The 24,455-nt window shown below is 38.2% G+C and overlaps 1 protein-coding gene across 1 annotated transcript in view; it reads right to left on the reverse strand.

The window, feature by feature from the left end:
* CMC1 (C-x(9)-C motif containing 1) overlaps window positions 1–24,455 on the reverse strand; it is a 45,950-nt gene continuing 21,495 nt past the window's right edge. Inside the window, exons 3-4 of the mRNA XM_010584326.1 lie at window positions 2,274–2,364; window positions 1–950 (exon numbers count right to left, since the gene is read on the reverse strand). Of these exons, the coding sequence (XP_010582628.1) occupies window positions 836–950; window positions 2,274–2,364 (206 nt within the window). The 3' untranslated portion in view covers window positions 1–835. The remainder of the gene's footprint in view (window positions 951–2,273; window positions 2,365–24,455) is intronic.

Consider the following 24,455-nt stretch of genomic DNA (forward strand, 5'->3'; position numbering starts at 1 on the left):
CTTAGTTGTTTGCTCACCTCTATCCGTAATAATTTTGCAAGTGTGGTCACTCGCTCAATCCTTAAGTGTGGAAGCTTATACAATCATCTTCATTCTGAAAGAAGAAAGCAGGGGAGGCTACTGGTCTCAATGATTTTGCCTTCAGCATGCCTTCTCCCCATTCTCAGGGAAGGTCTAGATCAGATGACATTTTCCTCTGGAGTGAAAACAGTCAGTCTGGGCCACACAGGGGCATGGGGCATCCATCTCTTCTGGCAATGTAGACTTGAAAATGAGTCACAATGTAGGCAAAAGTACTATCAGGCTCTCCTATGACTCAACATTTTCAAGAAAAAGATAAATCAAATTGGTCCAAGAAGCTGTTCCCTTCTGCATTTGCCACTCTTCTCTTCTAGTAAGAGCATCAAAAGCATCTCCATACACCCTCAGCTCCAGATGACAAATAGACCAATTCTAATGTATACCCAATTTGTGATCAGTTAATACAACTTAAATTATTCACCCTTAAGTTTTTATGTAGCTGGCCACACATAACTAGACGCAAGCTTTAAATTCCAAAAGACCATTTGTAAATTGGTAACAAAATCTCAGGTCCAGATGGAAGAACAGACCTTTGCAACTTTCCTTGCAAAGTGTGACAGCATGCGTTGTAACTGTAACTACAGCAAATTAAAAACCTGACATTTAAGTTCAGAGATTATTTTATTCTCCATTCATATCATTTTGTGTATTTCAGTTATAGTCCACACAGAGGGGTACAGATGATTTAAGTCTGTTTAAATCAAGTCAAATCAAAGTTGGATATAAAATTTGAAAAGTTCACTTTAAGTTTTAACTACACATTTGAAGTAAGCTTCTGTCTTTTCTTCTTAATTCCAGTTGCTCTGTATTCTTCTCTTTGCTTCAAATATTCTGTTTTGCATTCTTCATAGAACAATGGATCAGAATAGCTACAAGACAGACAAATACATAATACTGTTTTTCATCTTGGAATATGGAACAGATATTGCATCAATAACACTCATAACTGATCCTCCTTTCACACCCAAAGAAAATTTGCCTGCCTTCGATAATAAAATACCTTTTTTTATGAAGTACATAAGTGTTACAAAGTTATCTTGTAAACTCTAAATACTGAGTTGGTTTGCCTTCTTGTGATACTGCTCTCTCTTGAGGCACAGTCCTTTTCAAGCCTCTACAGTGAAGCCATGAAGAGGAAAGGTAGAAAAAGGGAAAGACATTTGGTATTTCAGTTCAGCTAAATAATTTGTTGTTATTTGCTATTAGTTTCACGTTTTTTTATGCACCCAAGCAACTACTGGGAACAGGTTCAAGTGTGTGTCTCAAACAATAAACATGTAGGTCCTTGATCATTAAATTGAATTCATTTGGCTCATAACTTTAATTATTCAAGCACTAAACTTTTTTTTTTCAGTAGAATTTTGTTTGTGTGTTGTTTTGTTTTGATTTTTAAAAAAGGCAAAGGTACAAATAAAACTAACTCCAGCAAGTTCTCACTGCAGTTAGGCCTGAACTTTTGCCTGGCTGCACATTCTCAATACTTGAGAATAACTGTGACTAGTTCAAAGGCATTTAATCTTAATCTCTGGTTTAACAGGGCAGGACACACATTGCACCAAAAAAGCAAACCAGCCGAGTCAAACTCAAAAAATCCCCAACCCTCACCCTGTGAAATTCAAGAATCTAACACTTCAGCCTGATGGCACTGGGGATAAATTAGGACTTCCAAAAGAGACGTTTCAAATCCACCATGGCATCAAGTTGACCTCTCTAATATCGAACAGTTTCCCATTGCTGCTGCTATTGCTGTTCACAACAGCAGGACACTTTCAGGACAAAGACTAAATCTTAAAAAACAGTTCAAGCAGCAAAATCAAAACAAACTTATCCTGTCTCACTAACAGGGTATGAAGGTGCTTCTACTGCTCACCCCCACCCCCCCATATGTCATTCAGCATAGTGAATACAAAGCTATGTGTTGTCTGGGCTGAAAATCTAGATCTGTCACCATTTAAATCAAGAATGGAGTCTTTATAGTCATAGGACAGCTTTATTAAGGAAATAAAATCTTGTCAGGTAGGGCCCTGACCAACATGTTTTTTAATAAAGCGAAGATACAATGTTCAGAAAGTACGTCAAAGTCACTAACCTTGCATAAGCCTTTTGAGAAGACTTAAGATTTCTACTTATTTCTAGATTAGTATAGGCCATGCAACAAAAAAAAAACCAACAAAAACTTGTGAGGGACTTACTAGCCAACTAGACAGTCTTTCAGTGCTGTGTTCTCTTGCCGACACTTCACCACCATAAGAAGACCAGTTTCTTGACAGCATTTAGTAAATGCTGGGAAAAAAAGAAGAAAAAAACACAAACTAAATTAAAGTTAGAAAAATGACCATTGGTAAAAATATTATCCTATGTCTATACTATACCATTTAAGAAAACGTCACAGACCAGATCTGATTTATTATTAATATAACCATAGTTGGCCTGGAGTCTCACATTGTTTGTAAGGTCTCTGTCACTTGTTTAGCAACAAGATTTTAATTGGGATTCTCCCCTCATATCACGTAACATGTTCACACACATACTGCTGTTGCTAATACCAACAAATTTCTGAAGTTATTCTTGCAGCAAATCCATGATTCTCGTGCCTGCTTTTCATACCGACTACAGGGTTATCACAGCAAAACAAAAGGAAGCATGAAAAATGAGGTAAGCCAGGGTTGTTAGCATTTCCTCTACAATGAAAGCTTTTGAAATTATGGAAGCACGTTTGTATCTACAAATGAAGAGGGCAGTAATGTTGACAGCAACAACTTTCTCAAAGAAATCGACTGGCATTTCACCTCCTGTGAAGATTCCCTTGGGACAGGAGGTAAGAAACTGTGCGGTCATGGTTCTTTCCTGGCATTTCCAAAAATGTCTCCTGGGAGTGCAAGGAGAAAGCCAGCAGCTTATCTATCAGCTGGGAGTGCCAGGTTGTACTCCACAGCACTATACTGCTCCAAGAAGGACTTCTATCTTCTCTGTATCTTCTCTGTGTTGTGTAGTGGCCTGTAGCTGTTCTTCAATACAGAGTTTCTTCAAAGTCCAAATGGCTAGTAAAGAGCATTGCCCACAAAAATATTAATGATCATCTACCTTTCTGGGATCATGACCTCTGGCAGAACAAGGGAATATAAAAGGGGGAAGAGACAATGATCTGTCTCTTCCCAATCTATTTGCTCAATGAAGTAAAAAGTACCCGGTCAGTCCTGAGACTTAAAAACAAGTCAGTGAGATGCTAGATACTGAAACAGAACAGCAAAGTCATGGTTAAGGGTGTGGGTTTTATCTGGGAGTAACTAAAATTATGCCTCGTTGTTACCACCACCCTGTACAGACGTTTCACTAAATAGTAACTCTAGATGAGAATTAGCTGTTATTCCTATCAGGAGATTTCAAACTATTTTGTTATAAGGGGTCTGAGTTAGTAATCATCTGCATTTAAATAAGTGAAAGAGAGGGAGAGAGAAAGCCAATTGTCCAAGATCAACCAGCAGCCAGGTGAAGAACAAAGTCAAATCTACTGTGTCCCCTTCCAGAGTTCCATCCACTTCTAGTCTTCTGACCTTTTCCTGGTAGTGATTTAATATCCAGCAAATTTAGGGCATACAGAAATTGTTATATCCTTGTACATCTTTCGCAAAACTTAGAGCTAATCCATTAACATCAAAACTTAATGATGCTACATCATACAAAGGGTAAATCACATCATCTATACTCAGCGTATATGTACACTGAGTATGTTTACATACATTAAGTATACGCACATTGAGTATCATATGTGTATATATATGCTCAATGCATTGGTCTTACTGTTTTGTCCAAAAACTTGTACTTCATGTACTGGCACTAGAATCTTCCACCTTTTGTACACAGCAATCAGATACAAAAATTGCTATTTCTGTAAATACTACGTATCACTTCCGTTCTTGAAGCTTACTGTATAGATAAACCTCTGAAGTCATGCTGGGCATCAAAAAGGCACCTCAAGCGCCCGGAACGTATTGACCATGTGAAAATATGGGCATGACTGTCAAACATACCAACTGTAGCACAGTCCTGTACCTGTCCTTGTATGTTTTCAAGACATTTAGCTGAAGTTTCAGATTTGCATACTAAGTAACTGTTGATCCTGTATGATGATGTGATGTCCATTACATCAAAACTTAGAAGAAAATAGAGATTTGTGCCTATAAAAGCAGCAATCCTGTCCTTCACTCACAGCAGATGCCCACTGAAATGAGCATTAAGCAATCGCAGACCTCAGTGGAACCAAATCCACCTTGTAGTAGTATCCTGGACACTACTGGCAAGACTTTAAAGGAGAAAGTGATCCAACAGCTGCAAGCAACCCCTAGATGAGGCTAATCTGCTTGCCCATGGCTATATTAATTAGGCTTTTGATAAAATCAGTGTTTGCTGAAAGTGCTGATGACAGTCTTAAGTGTCCTTACACTGCCAAACTTACATATATCTTTGCAAAACTCTGCAGAGAATTGACATCTTCTCTACTTTGAACATATTATTTATGAACACTTAAAATGTGCCTCAACACAGCACCTAACCTTGAACACTGGTAACGTCACCATATGCCACCTGAAAATGTATCAGATGAAAGTATGCAAAAAAATGGGTTATAATTAACCAGTTAATTATCAGTTGGGAAGACACTGTAACCTGTGCTTAAAGGTATCTATTAACAACCATACTCAATTTCTAAGATCTCATTTGGTATGTGTTTTAGTTTTAGACCTAAAATCATCCAAATACATATCCACAACCTTAAGGATACTTCTGGATAGCTGACGTTTACGAAGCAGTGTAAGCTCAGAACAGTATGAGAAATATCAGGTTATCAAAATATTTTTTTGGTTTTAAAGGTGAATCTGACATTTCTTCTGTTCTTTCCTGGACTGTTTACATTGAATGTCCCTACATCAGCACCTCAGAAAAATCATACCTATTATCACATTTCTAGAAATGTCCTTTGTTTTTTCTGGGAAAAACATCAGAAGCCTTTGAAAGCTTATGGTTTGTCTAGTGACCAGTTTGATTTCTACTCTCTGCAGACACTTTCTTAAGTGCTGTGCTGGGGTTTTTTTGTAGTAATCATTCCTTCTGGAAGCTGTGAAGTAAAAAAAAACACTGAAGACAACAGGAGGTCCCTCTCACTTGTTAGCTCACCAGTCTTGATTGGTTACAGGCATGATGTCCCAGTGAACAAAACCTGAACTGCAATTGCAAGCATTCCCTGGCTTCAGAAGGCCCCGCTTGTGGTACATGGCCAGGCACTGCTGCAAAGTGATAAAACTGCTTCCAGCTATCTAGCTTTAATGTCGCTGATGCTTAACAACAGAGGGGAAAAAAGGAGCAGGTTAAAGCATATTGGGCATCCTCATATAAGCACACAAAACTTGATTATCCCTCTCTTCTCTTACTTCTGGCACTTTAAAATCCTTTTGGCAGAGGTGTAAGGAATGTGCTGCAAGATAGGTTTAGCTGTAAACGTTTACCAGAAACCACGCAGGAGTCTGGAGCATGTTGTTTTATTTTTAATTATGCTCTGTCTTGCTCACAACTTTTTCATGAAACAAAACATCTCAATGTTGAGCAGCACAAAGAGTGTTAAAACTACTGGTCTGGAGAATAATCTCACAAATTGTGCACAATAGTTCCAGATATAATCTCAAACCAAGAATTAATCTCCATCTCCATAATCTTGACAATCACCACTCATTCCTCACTCAAGCAATATCTGCATTGTAGACCAAAGCTTCAGGGTGCTTAGCGAGATACCACAAAATGAGCGGATACGCAGCATCTGATTACAAACCCATTGTAGTTTAACACTTTAGCAGCTACGAGCGGTAAGCAGAATGCTAGGGAAGCCGGTCTCACACTCAAACGAACTCCTTCCTGATATACTGCATGTGATACAAAGAACAATTGCTCTTTCAGAGCAGAATTGATCTTTTTGAAATCTTGTGCATCATCCAATCTTTACGACTTTAGCAAATGGCTTTCCATGACTTTTCAAGTTTGTGGCCCAGTAAGATGTTTTCTTTCTCCTTGCAAGCAGCAAGCTACCAAAACAGAACCTCAGGCAGCAGCGAAACTAGATGTAAATTTTGGCCAGTCTGCAAATTCACTGCAGATTGTAACACAACAGAAAGAAATGTTTCAAACGATAGAAGTTATCCCCAGTATTTACAAATACAAGCTAAATAAAATGAGGGGTGGAGCTCAACACAACAGGAGTCAAAATGCCTTGTTAGAAAAGGGAGAGAAAGCTTGCCTTCTGTAAAATGAACCCTGATGAGGCTTTGCCAGGACAGCTACATATGTCTGTCACCAAGTGCTCTATGCACAGATAAGGACAGATCCAGTACTGCGTCAACGAGCTGCAGGTGCCTACCAGTTACCACGGAAACTGGCTATGGACCCCTCTTTCACCTGCAGCAGTTACGGTTCATGACATCATATCTGACATAGGTTTGCCCCACAGGCTCTTCTCCGTGCCATAGGCTGTGTCTAAGGGGACACACACTGAGCAAAGAACTCTTCTCGAGGCTACAGCTCAGAAATAGTTCACTGAACAGTTCCGCACTGATTCGGGGCCAGATTTCGTCGCCTTCCTCTCTCGCGCAGAGAAAGCTTTGCAATTCTGTTTTAAGGCAAATCCAATATGAGTTTTGGGCACAGTCCTGAGAATTTTAAGTCTCATTACTTTTGGACCGTTACAGCCACATAGAGAGATTTTAGCTGCTAAAGCAAACTTGCAATTTAGTACCTTCTCTGCGTCAACCAAGTATGTAAGGCCAAACGGTATCTTTGCCAAGACGAAGGTCTGCTTTCAACTGAACAAAAGCTGAACAACCCCATTTGAACACAGAGCAATTCAGTTTCGCCAGTTCCCACCTGCTATCTATGGCATGCTAGCATATATAGGTGATCTGCCTATGACGGGAGGACCACTTAACTCCTACGATTTTCAGGGACAAACTTGACAGCTTTGTAGCCGAGGTCAGCGATGAGTGAGCCCTTCCATGGGCTTACTCTTCAGCAGGGAGCATCTGAGGCCCGGAGCAGCTCAGGGAAGTTGCTGAGTTTGGTCCCCGGCACCTCCGTTATCTCCAGCTGCCCAGGATCCAAGAGCAGTATTTCACTGGGTCTCCCTATCTCAACTTAACTACTCGAGAAAGCAGGATACAGAGAACAAAGGGAAAAACATCTGCTTTTGTAGATCCTGGCACATGTAAGGTCGCAGAACAATGGAAGAAAGAGCTTTTTAAAGCCTTCTAAAATTATTTCTAAAGCTGTCTGGACGTGCAGGTTTTTATTTTTTATAAAAATCCTATTCTGAGTCTTTGTATAATTCTGTTCAGATACAGAAGTATACAAATAATGTTGGAGGAATCAAGAACTATTTTTTAATGTCTGACTATTAGTATATTTGATGGTTGATTAAGAACTGCTTTAAGTTACAGAGCACTCTTTTATTAAGGTTTCTTTGATAATTAGCTAGAAGGTTGACACAGTAAAGAACTTTGTTTACAAATATCTTTACAGTCCACATAAATCTTTGCTGAAAAATAGTATCTAAGAATGTTTTCCTTTAGTATTTTTAATAGCTTTTTCCCCCAACTCTGTTTTATAACTTTACTACAAGATAATATGGGAAGCAGATAAAAAATGAAGTGAATCTGGGTAACAGTTCACTTATCTCAGACTAAAGACCAGACAAATGATTTCCCTGTCTATCCAAGCAGTCAGAGAGGCATATGCAATACTCAGCACATTAAAGCATTGATTTTCAAATTTTAAAAGATCAGATACATTACCAGAAAGTTAGTTACAACAAAGTTGGTGGGGGTCCACCAACAGACATCCTGGTACATACACTTCTTCATTAAAAAAAAAAAGGAAATAAAAAGCCACAGTACTGCCCATTTTCATCTTAGAACATATTCAGAGGTTCAAGAAATATTTGCTCCTATATGACGAAAACAAAAACTTGTAGGATTTTGACTCAAAGGGACAAACCAAGATCTGACGAAACACAGAGCCACAGCTCTGCTGCATAATGATTTTCTTCCACACCATTAAACCAGACAAGGTTAAATTTAACATTCTTCATCTCAGTGTCTGCAGACCTACAAACAGTGGACAACAAAAACAAAGCACCATATTTAGGATGCAAGTGTTCTTTATGTAGCCTACGACACCCCTCCACCCCCAAGCAGAGGTAGGCTGGTCTCTGCACTGTGCTGCATTCAAAATGAAATGGCAGAACCAGTGTGTTGGACTGCAAAAGTTTCAGTTATGTATATGTAAAGGAAAGACTTTATGAAGAAAACTGTAACGCCCTGCCCCAAGCATTAAAAATAAACAAAAAGTTTTTATTTTTTGGTGATTTAATGAAGGGGAACAACCAGCAAGTAGATTATATTTGTAGGGGATTTTTTAAAGTAATTTTTTTTTTACTTTAAGTATTTAAAAATATTAGATACTTAATTGTTTCCTTCTGCAAACATGAAAGTCTTTTCACATGCAAAGCAAGAGAAGAACAAAAGTGGGACTTAACCTCCAGACAACCAGCTGCATTGGAAACTGTGTTGATATAACAATACCAAGGGACCACCATTATTATTTTCAGTGTATGAACTGTATGTAGCATGAAGGCTATGTCTGAAAGTTCTTTTTTTGCAGATTCAGATTATAACAATACTTGGCACATACGTATTGACTCATATTGCAAAGTGTTGTGCAATTCATATAATATTAGAACTCTAGTTTTATAAATCATAATTATGTATCTATTTTGCAGATGTTATTGTACACAAATTAAATGAAATATTCCCCATTATCAAGACAAATTGATCCTCTCAGGTCTGGCTCTAGTTTATTTAAAGACTTTACAATTTTACTACTTAAGAGAAAGTCCTACAGAGGTGTTATCTCACCATTTATATTTTCTCAACACTTATGATACTGCTATCACACTCTTAAAATAAAAAAAAAAAAGCTTGTATCATGATCCGGACCAGGCTTATGTTCTATTCCTGGGGTAGGTTTTTTTCCTTTACACAAAAAAGGAAATAGATTTGTCCAATGTTTGGGTCATTCCTTGAGCTCTACCACTGAGTGGAGAAAAGATGACCAAGTAACAATGGGGATTTGGGGGGTGATGGTGGAAGGAGGACACAGGTCCCTCCAAAATGTAAACAAGGACAAGATTTTAAAATCTATGTTTGTAAAATGTGTACAAAAACATTAAAATGAGACAAAACATTCTCAGCAACATTTTATGGCAAAGTTATTATGCTTTTAATTTTGTATTAAATTGTGATTTATTAGCTTGTTACTTTGAAGATTACTCAGTATGCACAGAACAGATTACTGGTGCATTTAATGAGCCAGAGGAAGTAGTAGGATGAACATGAAAAGATTGTTTTACATTGTAGAGTACAAGCTATTTGATATTTCCAACACAGTACAAAAGAAAGCTTCTCTGTAGATTGATCATGGTTCAGTTAACATCACTGAATATCTAATACCTCCAACTCAATTAATTCTCACCTGATTAAGATCAGTCTGATATTCAAACTAAATCATCTCTCCAGTCAAGTAGAAATCAATATTTCTGATTTTACTTTTAAATTACAGTAACAAATAAAATACATGCATCGTCAGTATGCCAGGAGTAGCTTTCCTATTCTAGTCTACTATGGCATGCATAACACAGCTGATTAAAGAATTATTCTAATTTGAGCAACAATATATATAAGACAGATTAATTTGAATAGAAGGAGATAGCATGAAATAATTAAATGCATCTTATATAGGGCAAAGAGAAAATTGACATAAAATAACCTTGATTCTTTCAAGTGAACCTCTGTTATCAGATCAAATACTTTGTCTCCACAAATACTTATTTGCTATAACATAAAAGTAATCATACACTTTCCATTTTCCTCCCTATCACCACCACCCCAAAAAGCTGCTCCATTTCAGCTTTTGTAGCTCCAAGGTACTGCTGGAGGCATCTGCCCTAGGGCAGATGATCAATACATAGTAGCACACAACAGAGGACCAGGGAGGAGAGACAATTCCAGGAATCCAGGAATTTTAGGGAAGGGATATTCACTGCGTTAAAGATCTCTCTTCCTCCCCAATCTTTTCCAGGGCACTCTGAGCATGAAAAACCAGCTTTGTCTTAAAATATGCAACGCAAACAGAGGATCCTCCAGTAGATTAGAGCATCTCTTGCACACCAGTATGAAATGCTGAAAAGTCACTTGTCTCATGATTGAGAGGTGAACATAAAGCAGGAGAGAATTGTCAAGAAGGCAGACAGCACAACTGTGATCTCCAGAGAAAGAGTATTTCCCAAAAAACTAGAAATGGTTTCTCTAAACACATTGCCTTGGGGTAAAGAATACATGTTATCAATATCCCAGAAACAAATCTGAAACCTTTGCTTTAGGGGACATTTAAAGTTAGAGATGAGAAAATAACATACTGAATCAGACAAAGGGCCCATTTGTCCTGTATACCATCGTTCTCAGAAGCCAGTAATAGCTGCTTCAGAAAATGGTGCCAGAAGGTCTGCATTATGGAAAAACATTTTCTCAAGTGAAGTTTCTTCCTAACCCTTATCAGCTGTAAGCTTGGCTTATACCTTGAAGCATAAAATTCTCACATACCTTTCAAAACCCTTACGATCACTTGCACGGTGGGTCTAAACTGACAAGGCTCCAAGAGAAGAGGAGGAAGAACGAGGAAAAAACCACCCCAATACCAAAAACACATATGCTAGCCTGAATTCCTTCAACATCTAACTGCCCTGGCTTGCTTAAGTCCTGCTAAAGTCCCAACTATTGCAGTTGTGGTTATTTGTGTCATACCATGGATGCCTTTTTCATTAGGAAGTTTTCAAAATCCTGCTGCAAAAATTAACTGGCCTCAAAGTATGCATCAGCTGGCTGTAGAATAGGCCAAAGCAGTAGGGAGGAAAGGCACTCTGTGCAGATTAAAAATGTTTGGGGGTTGGTTTTTGTTGGGAGTTGGCTGGTGTTTTGTTTTTTGTTTTTGTTTCTTCTCTCAGAACAATGCAGTTATTTGCTCTGTAAATGCCATCTACCTTCACTGAGAAGCAACAGTCTTCAAAGTTTTTATTTCTTAAAACACGTAGATATTACAAGTTTCTAGGTTTGGTCAACTGCTCACACCTGGCAAGAGCGTTTCTTTTCTGAAATGAAGGCTTAGAAGGAGCTTTTCAAATTAATACAGGAAATCTATGATTATTTAAACTTTCTGTTTCAAAAGTTATAAAAAAATTACTGTTTTTTTCATTTGTGTTGTCAGGTTTTTTAGAAACCACAATACCATACCAATTCTGAAAACACATGTAAGGCATGTAGGGATTCTCCAACAACACTTAATTCAAAACAGAAGTCATTGCTCAGCTGCTGATCTACTTTTTATTACAGAAACATTAACAGGGTTTCTGTTGGTTTTCAAAGCCAACAATCACTAAAGACCAAATCTCTGGGAAAAAAAGAGTGTTCTAAGAAACTAGCATCAAGGAATGACAAATAAAACCAAGAAAGGCATGAACAATGAAGACACAGTTCCATTCCCATACGATGGAGAAGCTCACTCTGGGGGCACCTCCCTCACCGGACTCACTATATATGCTCTGCAGTCTAAAATTTGCTCCCATTCGGACTGAGAATCGTAGATGTTTGTCAGAGGTATATCCAGAAACCCCAAGCAACAGCAGGAAAGTACTTCTGTCTGTCCCAATTAACCCACACTTGTCCACAGTAGATTGTTGGACCTTTTCTTCCTAATTTCATAATGAGCACTAAGAGACAGTGAATGAAACTGAAAAGCAGCAAATTTAAGAAAGGGAAAAATGTTTTCATTTAAAAAAAAAAGACTGAGGAACACAGCCTAACACAGTAATTCAAGTCAACCCAATCAGTACAACTAACAAAAAATAGGCAAATACTTAAAACTGTTAACAAAAATATGCCAGATCAAAGTAATTAGAGTTAAAAAACTGAGTTCTGAAACACCACCCCCACCACCCCCCCCTTGGAATCTCACAGTCCTTTCAGCAGCTCTCAGTTCTGCCGCTTGACCAAGGACAGGTCAGCTCTCCTCATTCTACATTTCTGTATCAGTCCTGCACACATGAGATCTGACCAAAATGACTTTTGGGGGATGAGGGGTGGAAAAATTAAAGTTAGTTTTTGGTTTGATAAGAATTCTGAATGCACACATGAAACTTGACTAGGGAAAGTGTTTTCCTAAGTAAATCACAGACCCAGAAAAGATGATTTTTTCAAAAACACACACCTTAAAATGTCAAGACAGTACTTTCCTGACTATTGCTGAATGCTGATGAAATGCTGTAGTAGACATAATTTCTTAGTAATGTGTTTAGTCACTAGAATTTCAACTGAACTTGGACTTCAACAACAAATGGAGCTTTGGCACAGATGATAAGGAGAAATATCTACATGTTAGCTTTAGTGTAGTGGGCACAAGCTTGACCTCATCTGATCTCCCATCCTGGATTTCCAGATTTGTCAGCATTTTTTGTCTGTGTGTGTATACACACATATCTATACGTGTGTTATTTTGCCCCAAACACACAGAAATATAGTACACTGTCACATTTATGAAGTAAGTTCAAGCAACCCAGCTCTTTAAGAGCTAAGAGACAAGTTCTCCTGCTTCTGACTAAGACACCCAGAGCACAGTAATACAAAGAAGAGGGTTATGTCCTCAGAAGACAGGGGAGAAATAGCAAGGGCATAACTATTATGTATAAGGCTTTGCAGTGACTGTACTTTGTCAAACAAGGCAGATTTAAGTGCCCAAAGATGACAATCTGCTGGGCTATTCAGGCAGATTTGTCAGGAAAAGCAGACCTCTTTTTCTTCCCATAGAAATTACAAAAAAAAAAAAGATCCTTTTAAGCAAAGTAAACACATTGCTGTGAAACAGTTTACTTGGGTAAATCATTTGTCTACTAAAGATACTTGCTTTAAGAATGTTCTTGTCAAGTACAACCATTGCCTTCTATAAAAAGTTTCAAGTAAAGCACGCCCAGCGAGTACAGCCACCTAGTTAAACTGCACTGTTTTAAAATAACTGCTTCCTTTAAGACTGACTTGATCTAATTTTCCTCCTACCCCACAGTAAGTATCCCTGACATCAAGCATTACCATACCAGGCACTGGAAGAGGCAGAACTGGAACAAATGCAAGTTCCCCCATGGCTACTGTCTGTCCCTGCCTGCTTCTATATAAACAAGTGCATCCAACTTGAGCTGTGGAGAGTAGCCTCGCTGCTGCTTATCCTCCCACCTCCTTTGGGAGCTGCTGAGCCACTCAGGGACAGCTGAGAAGTTAGCATAACAGATGATTAAAAGAAACAACATCCCCCTCCCTCTGTCCCATAGTGACTGACTCCTTAGCTGAACTCCAAAGTTAAAAAAAATACCTATTTATAAAAGACAGAGATTCACCAAGTGGCAGGAATAGCAGTTATGTCCTTCCACCACACGGTGGAGATAGAGCAGGTCATTTATGTAACTCTTGGAAGAGACAATTACACAGCTATTCCACCATGACACCACCTCTAATTTACAGCATGCTGTTTCGGGGATAATTTCCCCCCCCTCAGTTCAATTTACTGTATTTCCAAAAGTATGACTTTAACGCAAAGTTCCAATACCAATGGGGGGGTGGGGGTATTATTATTATTATTAAAGTATTATTTCTCCCTCCTCTGAATAAAACAAAATATCCTCTAAGCAAAAGTGAAACTGATTTCAGGGTTCCAGCTGGAGGTTGTGGGTGGGATGGGGTATACAGAATAGGGTCCAAATTTCAGGCCTTCTGAGCACTCCAACAAGGTTACAATATTAAAATTAATACACTTATGCTCTTTTAAAAGAGGAAGTGACTTTCCCTCACAGGTCACAATTCATCCTATATTCCTTCCCAACCACCATTCCAACATCTCCAGAACAGGCTACCATGTACTTGCCTTAGTTTGCAGTACACGTTTAGTCTCTCTCTTTTTTCAAAAATTACTAGCCTTCAGTGTATGCCAGTGTGGAGGTGTGGGAAGAATTCCTGCTGAATGAGGTACTATTCAGCGTTTGTAAGGATGACAGAACCAGAAGCGCAATTCTTCAGAAAATAACAAAAAAAAATTGTGCTGTGTCTGTATTCTGAACTGTATACTGAAAAGTAACTTGACCTTTTGCAAGGGTGGCCACAGTGTGATAAAATTTGTATAATTACTTTTTCAAAAGAAAGTGCATCATTGACTATGTAGGCAGTCAGAATTTCAGACTTCCCTACTATTTTAATGATTTTGAAGAGATTAGTTTTAATGACATGGCAAGAAAGCACACTACCAAAGCTTAGCAAGATCTGGAAACTTGGTAGTAACTGTGTAACATTTATCTTTCATCTTCTGTAAATTCTTTTAAATAAATGACTGTGATAACCAGATACCTAAAAAGGACTGAATACCAGACAACAAATAATCCAGCCACCATACTCTTCCTGCATCTTTATCGCACAAAAGCTTTTTTCAAATGACAAAGCACTACAACTCAGTATTTTGTTCAGGTCCTGAAAAACTCTCCATGAGCTGTGAGCACTGCACGCTGCCCTGCACGAAGAGGGCAATTACGATGCTCCCCGTGATCAGGAACTCCCCCATGCCACACACCCTCCCTGAGCTAGTAATACATGCTTTCTTCAAACTTTTCAAAGACATTAAACTGAACAGATGAGGCCAAGGCTATTCAGAACAATGCAAGACTGGCAGCTTGTTACAACCTTACTTACAGAGCAGTTCCGTTCTGGACCAAAAGCTTGCATAAAGATAGCAGTCAGCTCAGGTGCTTCTACTCATGGAGGGAAACAGATCACAGAAGGGAGGAAAAAAAAAGGTCCTAAAAACAACCAACCCACCGTCCCCTCTAATCTACCATCTCTTTTGGTCCAATGCACTGCCCAGGCAGATTGGGCATGGACACCAAGCATCAGAGAGCAGAAGGCAGAACTGATAACATAGAGCTCTGCTGATACAGTCACTGGGTTTGACAAGGGAGCACCAGGCTGAAGCCGTGATGTCATGCCCAAGCATGCAGCAGATAGAACCAAGCAGGTGCTTCTGTGATGCTACTGGCTGTTGGAACCAAACAGTACCAGGCCAAAGCATTGTACATGTATAAGGGGTTGTAATAACAGACCTGATTCTATAGAGAAATTAAGAGATTAGGCCATTTCTCCATAGCAAAGGTTATAATTTTGAAGACAGTAAAATGAAATACTTGAAAAAGAGGATTTACAAACAAGCTTTTGACAAATCCACAAAGCAAAACAAAATGTACCAGGAACTCTGGTATTGTACCAAGAGGAACTGTTCTTCAGTGTAAAGCTTAATGGGCAAACGGCATAAAAATCTATGTAACACCATAGACTTTACTGGCACAAATCCAGACTGTGTTTGCTATAATGAAGCCTCGGGGACAGTGCTCTAACTTCTGACAGTCGACTACACTGTGCTCCTCAAGCTGTATGCACACATATACCCAAGTTTGGCAGGAGGTGCTTGCGTAAGTGCATCTATTCTGCCTGCTCCAAGTTACCTTGTTTCTGATGCAAAAAGATTTGAGAGTAATATAGGCTCAACACTGTTAAGAAAGAAACAGCAAAAATAATCATACAAATGTGGTTTCCACGTTTAGAAAAACAATTGCACTTTAAAGAATTTATTTAGCAATTCTTCAAACAAGCATTAGCAATGCATCTGCTACAAAACCATTGGCAAAGGAGACATTTATAAGTTTAGACAAGGAGAAATATATATGTAGCTTTAGTTTAGAAGCCATTTTAGTCACATTACTTCCCATGGCATGAGGATACTACCTATGAAATATCATATGCTACCCGAACAAACAAGAACTACTCAGTTTTCGTCAACTGCTTTCTAAAGAAGGAGATAAAGTTCATTTCTAACAAGTTCAGTCACAGGATCCATAAACAGGGCTCAAGCTGCTGTAAGGCAAGATGTGACAGAAGACCCCTGTGCACTAGCCAGTGGCAGCTGAGGACATTAAGAATTCAAAGCAGAATTCAGTGGCTAGGACACAAGCAGAACCTGATGGAGGGTCTTCATACTGCCATTACTGTGGCCTCCGCAGCACCATTCCATCCCCATGTAACCTTCTGTCTTCCATGTCTACTCAGGACTGAAAGCTCTTTAGGTCGTACCCCTGCTTCTACGTAAGGATCTTTCCTGGCTGGGACCTCTCAGTCTACGACTGGATGACTGTGAGTACCTTCTCAACTGGTACACTGAAATTACAAGAACATAATCTGGATAAAAATCTTTCCTCCGTTTTCTGGGTTCTGAACTAAATGAGCTTCACTCACTGAATGCAGATGTACACATGCCTCCACCACCACAGATTTGTCAGTATGTAAGTTTTTCCAAAGACTTCTCTCACCTTTATTCTGAAAGAAAAAAAAAAACCAACACCCAAAAGCTAACATATGCTGTATTAATGTAAAACCCCTAGAGGGCAACTAAGCTTCAATTTCAACCTGCATAAATATTCAGCTCCTTAACTAGTTTACAGATTATGTAAACTATTTCCTTCAACCTAGGGTTTTTTTCCCCTCATTTAAAAGAAATGAATCCTTTTCATTCTCAAATCACATTACTGCTGCCTATTTAGTGTAAGTTAATCACCACTGCCCAACCAGAGACTGAGTTCTCAACCCAACAAAGCTCAAATGTGTGCGAAAGAGAACAATAAAGAAAACACATGCAAGGGCCTCATTTAAACAAAGACAGAAAACAAGCATATGAAAGTCTGAAATCACTTTCTTTGCATTAAAGACCTTTAACAATACATCTTGTTTATTATTCAGCTTAGTATTAATTTATTGCATGGCATCTGTTTTCTTGTACAGCAGGCTGGTTGCAAGTCTCAGATTTATGAATTTAAGTTTATACTGTTGGGATTATTTGCCTGTTTTCCCTTACATACTATGATTTCAGCCTTATATATGATAAGTATTTGGGGACCAAAAAAAAAAAAAAAAAGTGATGAAACAGGAAATAAGATGTCAAATTAGTTATGGAAAATAGTTTCATTTATTCTTCAGTCTAGACTAGAGTCTGGGCCTGCTGCTAGTGGTGAAAGAAAACAAAACGGGAAGTAATTGGGGCCATAAAAGTAAAGAACCTTCATTCGATTCCAAGTGTTCTCCCCAAATTTTAAAATTGGTAACTCCAGCTGAGCTCTGTTTCTAATGAAGTAGCAGGCATCAACTGCCTTTCCCCTACTTTCCACCAAATCTTGGTGGGAACTGAAAGACACTTACTACCCTGTCAGTCCACATCTGCACAGAACCTGCAGACACACTGATGTTTAACATTAGAGGAGGCACTAACAAATCAATGGGACTCCCAAGCAATGTGGAACCAACCTGAGATAGGGAGGGAAAAAAACAGTTCAAAGGAATCCTTAGCAAATGCTCACAAAACCCCGAGGGTTTCTACATGGCTTTTGCAGGAGATCAAACACCCTAACAAAAATTCATAGCATAGCCATCCTTGCTTTATGCATACCAGTGCAACGCCACATACGCATTAACCATGATAGTTCTTCATATATGGTCTTATCCTCATTTAACATGTGTGAACAGAGACTAAAAATGAGTACCAGTGGAATTCACTTTACCTAATTTTAGCCACCTAAAGCTGATTCTGGAAGTACTTTGCTGTCCTTCTTGTTGCCTTGACACAAAACAGAGTGAGAGAGAGAGAGAGAGTGCACAATGTACTTCCAGCATGCAGTTAGGTCCCACTGAAGAGATTTAAACAGGATGACTGGTTTAAGACTAGACATAGCTTTCAGATGGCTAGAATTGGGATGAAATGTCTCCCATCCTACATGACTTACCGAAAAATCATAAAAGTAAAGTTCAAGGAGCCTACATAAGTCTCCAAGGCTAGTGTGCTACCCACAAGGGTCTCCTCTCTGAACACTGTGGAACAGTATGAAGTACCTGCTGCCCCACTGGAGCTTTGAAGGACTGTAGAAGGGAGAAGAGAAGGGCTAGACACTGCTTCTTTTTCAGATTCATTCTCTCTGCTTGAAATATAACAAGCTTTAACTGATCATTCTGACTTTTTGCCACAAGTACAGCTAAGCCTTACAGACTTGAGTGCTGGAGAACTATTAGTACAAAACCTGCCCACATAAAAAGTTATTGTGCAATCAGTTACGGTTTGGACACACAAAACACCAGTTACTACCATCATCTCTTTATACAGATGACTATAGCACATGTTAGAACCTAAACTTTAGTATACCGACCTTGTAATCAAACTTAAGACATTGACCATATTATATTAGAAACTAGGAAATTCCACCTGCTTCACGTAAAGCAATTATAGTCACTGTTACAATTTACCCTTTATGTGAAATATATCTAAGTAGACCTGAAATATGGTAATGCAAACACTAAATTACTTGTAAGTACTTTTAACACACTCACAGAGGTGATTTTTTTTTTCTCCTCCTTATTAGAGTGGCTGAATTAGCTTTCAGACAAGTCAGGTCATTGCAACTCAAACATTAGGGCAAGGGAGATAAGTAACATTAGATCTAGAACAAACAGCACTGCACTGAGACCACCGCTTATGCCTCAGACCAAAAAGATTTTGTTAACTACAAGCCTTGGGTAAGACCATGAGATCAGAACTAGCTTGCACTAATAGAATTGCCTGTGCAATGTTGCATCGGTTTCCTAAGTTTAACTTGTTATCATTTAGAAGAGAACTTCATTCTATAGTCATGCCTATCTAGCAGTTTTCCACAGAGACAATAATATGCTCTTGCATTTAAAAATCCTTTCATTAACAATAGCAATAAAGAGACAGTAATTAAATTCAGGTACATAAATGCATCTCTGAATATGTAAGTAGTTACCTAGAAGAGAATGGAACTAGCATATTTAACTGGGGTACAAAAAAAAAAAAAATTAATCACCTGCCATATTTTCCTGAACTGATATTTAAACGGCAAGAGCAGAACAGAAAGAGATGAGACTAGAACTATTCACCTGAATTACTAGTCTGTTGGGAGAATGTAGCTAAAGCAAAAGTTGCCAACTCTATTAAATATCTTCTTTCTACAGAAGTGCAAAAATTAGTTTTTGGAGTTGTAATTTACTAAGTATTCTCTGCCTAATAATGAATGTTTCTCAAAAGTTTATGCACAGTCAGTAACTAATATTTACATGAATTTGATGGCAGAGTGAAGAAGACAGATTCCCCAAACAATATTCTGTTTCAAAAATGCTGAAGTTTCATAATTACTCAACAGATGAAGCATATCAAAATGAACTTACACAATAGCCTTGCTGAAGCAAGAGGATTTTTTCCCACACCATTCTCACTCCCCACAAAGGACTTAAAACTTTCTCAAGCAGTTTTAAATGTATAAAATACAATTTAAAAATCCATCACATATACATATATATGCTTTTTATTTTCCAACCAGTTAAATCAGGAACAGTTTTCAAAAGTGTAAGATGAAGACACCTCTACCACAAAGAGGAAGCTGAAGAACCATTAGTACTATTACTCAACAGTAATGAAGCATCATTAGATGTAGATAATATAAAATGTTTTAAACAGATCATTGACGTCATTGAAGACACCACAGAAGCTCTGACCTCTGTTAGTACCCTGTTAAAGATTAATTAGCATAGAATCACAGAATCATTTAGGTTGGAAAAGACCTTTAAGATCATCAAGTCCAACCGTCAACCATGCCCACTAAACCACATCTTGAAGTGCCTTGTCTACACATTTTTTTAATACCTCCAGGGACAGTGACACCACCACTTCCCTGGGCAGCCTGTTCCAATGCCCCACAACACTTTCAGTAAAGAAATTTTTCCTAATATCCAATCTAAACCTCCCCTGCCGCAACTTGAGGCCATTTCCTCTCATCCTAATTAGTTAGTTAATTAGTAATTAATCAGTAATTAAATCTTTGGTTATATAACCCCAAACAGTATACATTCTTTTATATTCTTCTTTTCCATATTGTATGGAAAGCAATGGTATGTTTCTGTTCATTAACGAGATATATGTCGAAGCCTATATTAAGGTAATAACACACAACAGTGCCTTAAAACAATGTCAGAATGTAAACATTATGGCCTGGCAGAATTTTATCCTGAACTTCCCAGCAGGCAGAATGAATATGCCCATTTGGATCCCTGACAGTCTATGTGCTTGTCCTGCTGCCCTGGGTCTCACTCAGCATGCCATGTTTCTTCAACCGTGTTGACTTTTGCTTTCAAAAATCTGCCTCACTGAGGTGCTCTGCAATCTGAAAAGAAATAGAAGGGACCTTCCCTGCACACCCAAACCCTGTGTGACCTGCATTGCTGGGGTAGGAAATGGGATGGCACACAAGACAGACACCTTATTCTCCAGGTTACTGTTCTATAGCTATACCCAGGATGGGTATCACTGGCAAATTAATGCTTGTCCAAAACCTGTAACACATGGGTTTTCCATATTTAGGAGCTCAATTTCTTCAGCCATGTTTAGACTAATACTTTTGTTATGCTTCTTAAACAATGAACAGAAGGCACACTGTAAGTTGGAGATGTTATATACATTAAGGAGGAGCATTAAAAAAAAAAAAAAACCACTTAGAAAACACAAAGCAAAGAAACAAGAGGAAGAAATCAGGACAGATGAGGAATGACAAACATTATTTACACCAGAAAAAATAAAAAGTACTTTTCATCATTGGTCTTATGAATTATTTTGACTGGGTTGTCAGATTCACTGTAGAAAATTAGCACCCCAAAGGCAGAAAAAAAAAGTAATGGGCAACGTAGTATAGTATTTGAAGTTGCAGACTGTGGTCACTCTCATTTATTAGATACCATTTTCTTCAACCTGAAAGCAGTAGTTCTCCCTGTGAATTTAAACGTCATTTTTTACATTGTGACATTGAAGTTTGAGTTTTTTGGTTTATATGCTCCATACTCCTGAAAACAACTCTGGAATCTCAGGGTCCAACACCTTCCCTAAGCCATCTCAGGGACTTGGCAGTAGGAACAGTTTTCCAGGATGGTTACTGAGCAAGCCTTGTATTTTCCTTTTTCTTTTTCCCCTTTTTGCCTTTTTTAGATAAAAAAGATTGTCCTATTTCTTCCATTCAAAGTGCTGCTTTTATTCACACCACTAACAGGAATGTGCCCAATGTCTGAGAACATCAATGGCTTGATATACAGAGAAAAGTTAGTTTAGACATTAAAAAACCCCAAAACTTAGAAACCCAAAAAACATTCCTTGCACAGCAAAAAACAACTAAGCATTGGAACAGCCTGTCTATAGAAGCTGCAACATTAATCAGATTACAGGACAAACCCAGGCATAACAGATATGGCCACAAGAGAAGATGATGGCCCGAAGTGTCTTCTAGAAGTCCTTTCCAGCTCTGCATTCCTCTTATGCTTGATAAATGCGCTCTCCAACAAGGAGGTAATTTTTTAGAGCACTTCGGTTTGACAATCTCTTTATAGAATTGAAGGTAATGCTATTAAAGCACAGTTAGACCCGTCTAGATTGCATCAAGAAGTCCTGCTTTCAACTCTCTATGTGCTTCCACATTATACACTTCCTACACATTTCCCACATATTAAACAATAGCATTCAGAAGTTCTTTTTGCCAACATAAGCTATGCCTCTATAAAATTACTTTTAAAAGGTTAGATTGATAGTCTACAGCCACAGGTGAGATTACATCTCAAGTCACATTTGCAGTGCTTTTTCACCAGCTTCATGAGCATCCCATTATAGCAAAGTGTATGGGATGTTTCTGTCACCAAGAAACAAAGCAAGACCTGTATCAAGCCTGGTATGCAAGTGTAATGACAAATTTACACACATAAGCAGACTGTGTGGTTTAGTGTTTCAAAAAGGACTATTTAAATATCCTTAAAATATGTTGTTGATCTGGAGGCTTGGAGGCCATATTTAGTTTATACTGAAGAGGGGGGGGAAAGAATGGCTAGATACTTCCTTGAGAGATTCTGGATCACAGACAGGAAGAAAGAAGTGCAAGACATTCTATGTCATAAAACTCATATAAGGGAATCCTGAACTTGACCATAAGAAGTGAAAAAAGGCATTTCAAACTTAAAGAAACCTTTTCTTAAGCTCATTTTAGGAAAAAGGTAAGAAGGCAGATTGCTTAATACCATAATTAAAGTCCAAAATTTCCTACAACTATTTCAACTCCTTCCCAATACAGTGGATATCAAGAGAAGAATCCCATCCAAGGGAGATTTTCACGCACTGCTCTTCTAAACTATCTCCTCAAAAATTCCTAATGTTAGTTCCTTTCCTACTCATTATACTATCAGAACGATTACTTTCCATCCCTTCCACGACTCCTTTCAAATCCTTTAGTAGTATCCCTCTCATACCTAGAATACAGCAGATAAATCATTTTTCTTGCTCCCTGATCATAAATTTAAAGCCTTATCCATACCTCCACATCTCTGTACAGCTCTAGTATTCCTTGTCCATCCCCTTTCACATCCTATGACCAGCTCTGCAGCTCCTGATTCCTCACGCAAAATCCTTTTCGCTTTCTGTCATATGCTTACACTTCATGTAAATGTATCTATCCTGATCTTAGGCAGCACACATTCCAGGTGCTCTTTTCTGCAAGGTTTCTTTCTTCTTATTTTTGAGGGTGATAAACTGTTAAAAATAAAATTCATATGGATGACAATAGAGCACAAGTGTTTTATGACCTTTTATTAGTAGCCTTTACTCCCTTCTCAGGCATCAGACTTGTAAGTAGAACACTCGTCAGAGCACAGATCTCCCTACTTTTTTTCTATGCAGCACCACAGAGACAACTATTGGACAATTACAATAGCAACAAAACTAAATTTGGGGTGGGAAAGAGGGCAATTATTTTTCGTTGCCATTATTAAAAGGACCTGAATAATAATATACAAGAATGTGATTTTACTCAGCAACAGACATTGTTTCTACTTTTTTTAAAAGTTGTGCATTGTCAGTGTTTTTACCACAGGATCCATTAACTTCTATATCAAAGAATAAGTGCCGGAGGGACAACTTACTCAATTTAAGCTAAGCAATCTTTAGAACTACTATTCCACATGGAAAAAGAAGTTTAAAATGTTTTCATCCCAAACCATAATGAAAATTTGAGAGTTCATTAAACACACTAATTTTTCCAGAACACCAAAAAGCATGAAGAATACTCAGACCACCACATATTGTTGAAAGTGTGTTTATTTGCCAAACTGTATTTCCACTTTAACTTGCATTCCCCTATTGCCTGATGAGGCCTGTGACTCCTGCCCTTTTTTTTGACTGGCTCTGCTGACTTGTCATATTCCACACAAAGATATGTACAACAGGTATAGCTCTCCAATCTACAGGAAATAATGGAGATCAAAACTACAAATCTCAAAACGCACTGCCTCATAAAACCAAAGCATATTAGATGAAACTGCAGCTACTATTCTCATGCCCATTTAGCTCAACTGGCAATAATACTTTCATTTCAATTTTTGTGATTTGGATAAGCAATTTTCTTTGGCAAATACACTTGCCAACTTCAGGTGTTTTCTAAAGAACAGTGGACAGAAGTTTTCCCCTATTACCTTACCCTGCTTATCATACATTCTTTACAAGGTCAATACACTGCTTGTAGGCTATTTGAAAGCTCACTCTTCATTTTATTTCTGAATACACAGTAGCTACTTTTTGACCAAACTAAGTTCTATTTTCCACTGCTGAACCTAATGGTATCTACACAACACATTCTGACTTCAGCAGCTGAAATATAACCTATTTTCTGTGTGAAAGTAACCCCAGGGTAATATTCATAATTCATATACAATATAAATATTTATACACATGCAATGGGAATATAGCATGACCTCTTAAAAGTATTAGATTTATTTACACAAAGTGCTAACTGTGTTACTACTGTTAAATGTAGTATCTAAGAGTGGTTTATAATCCAAAACTGCAAAGCAACTACGCAATACATCATCAAGGACATACAGTAACTGTTATCTTAACTGCAAGTCACGTGTACTGTCATTAACAATGCATTGCTATGTGCAACTATGCCACTGTAATACAATACTGTAATACTCTTAATACATAAGCTACGATATGTATAGGTTCTCACCACCACCAATGAATGGATACAAAAAAACCCCTACAGAATCCCAAGTATGCCTTCGCTT

The sequence above is a fragment of the Haliaeetus leucocephalus genome, unplaced genomic scaffold (assembly GCF_000737465.1).
Source record: "Haliaeetus leucocephalus isolate CR32 unplaced genomic scaffold, Haliaeetus_leucocephalus-4.0 Scaffold973, whole genome shotgun sequence".
Classification (NCBI taxonomy): Eukaryota; Metazoa; Chordata; class Aves; order Accipitriformes; family Accipitridae; genus Haliaeetus; species Haliaeetus leucocephalus.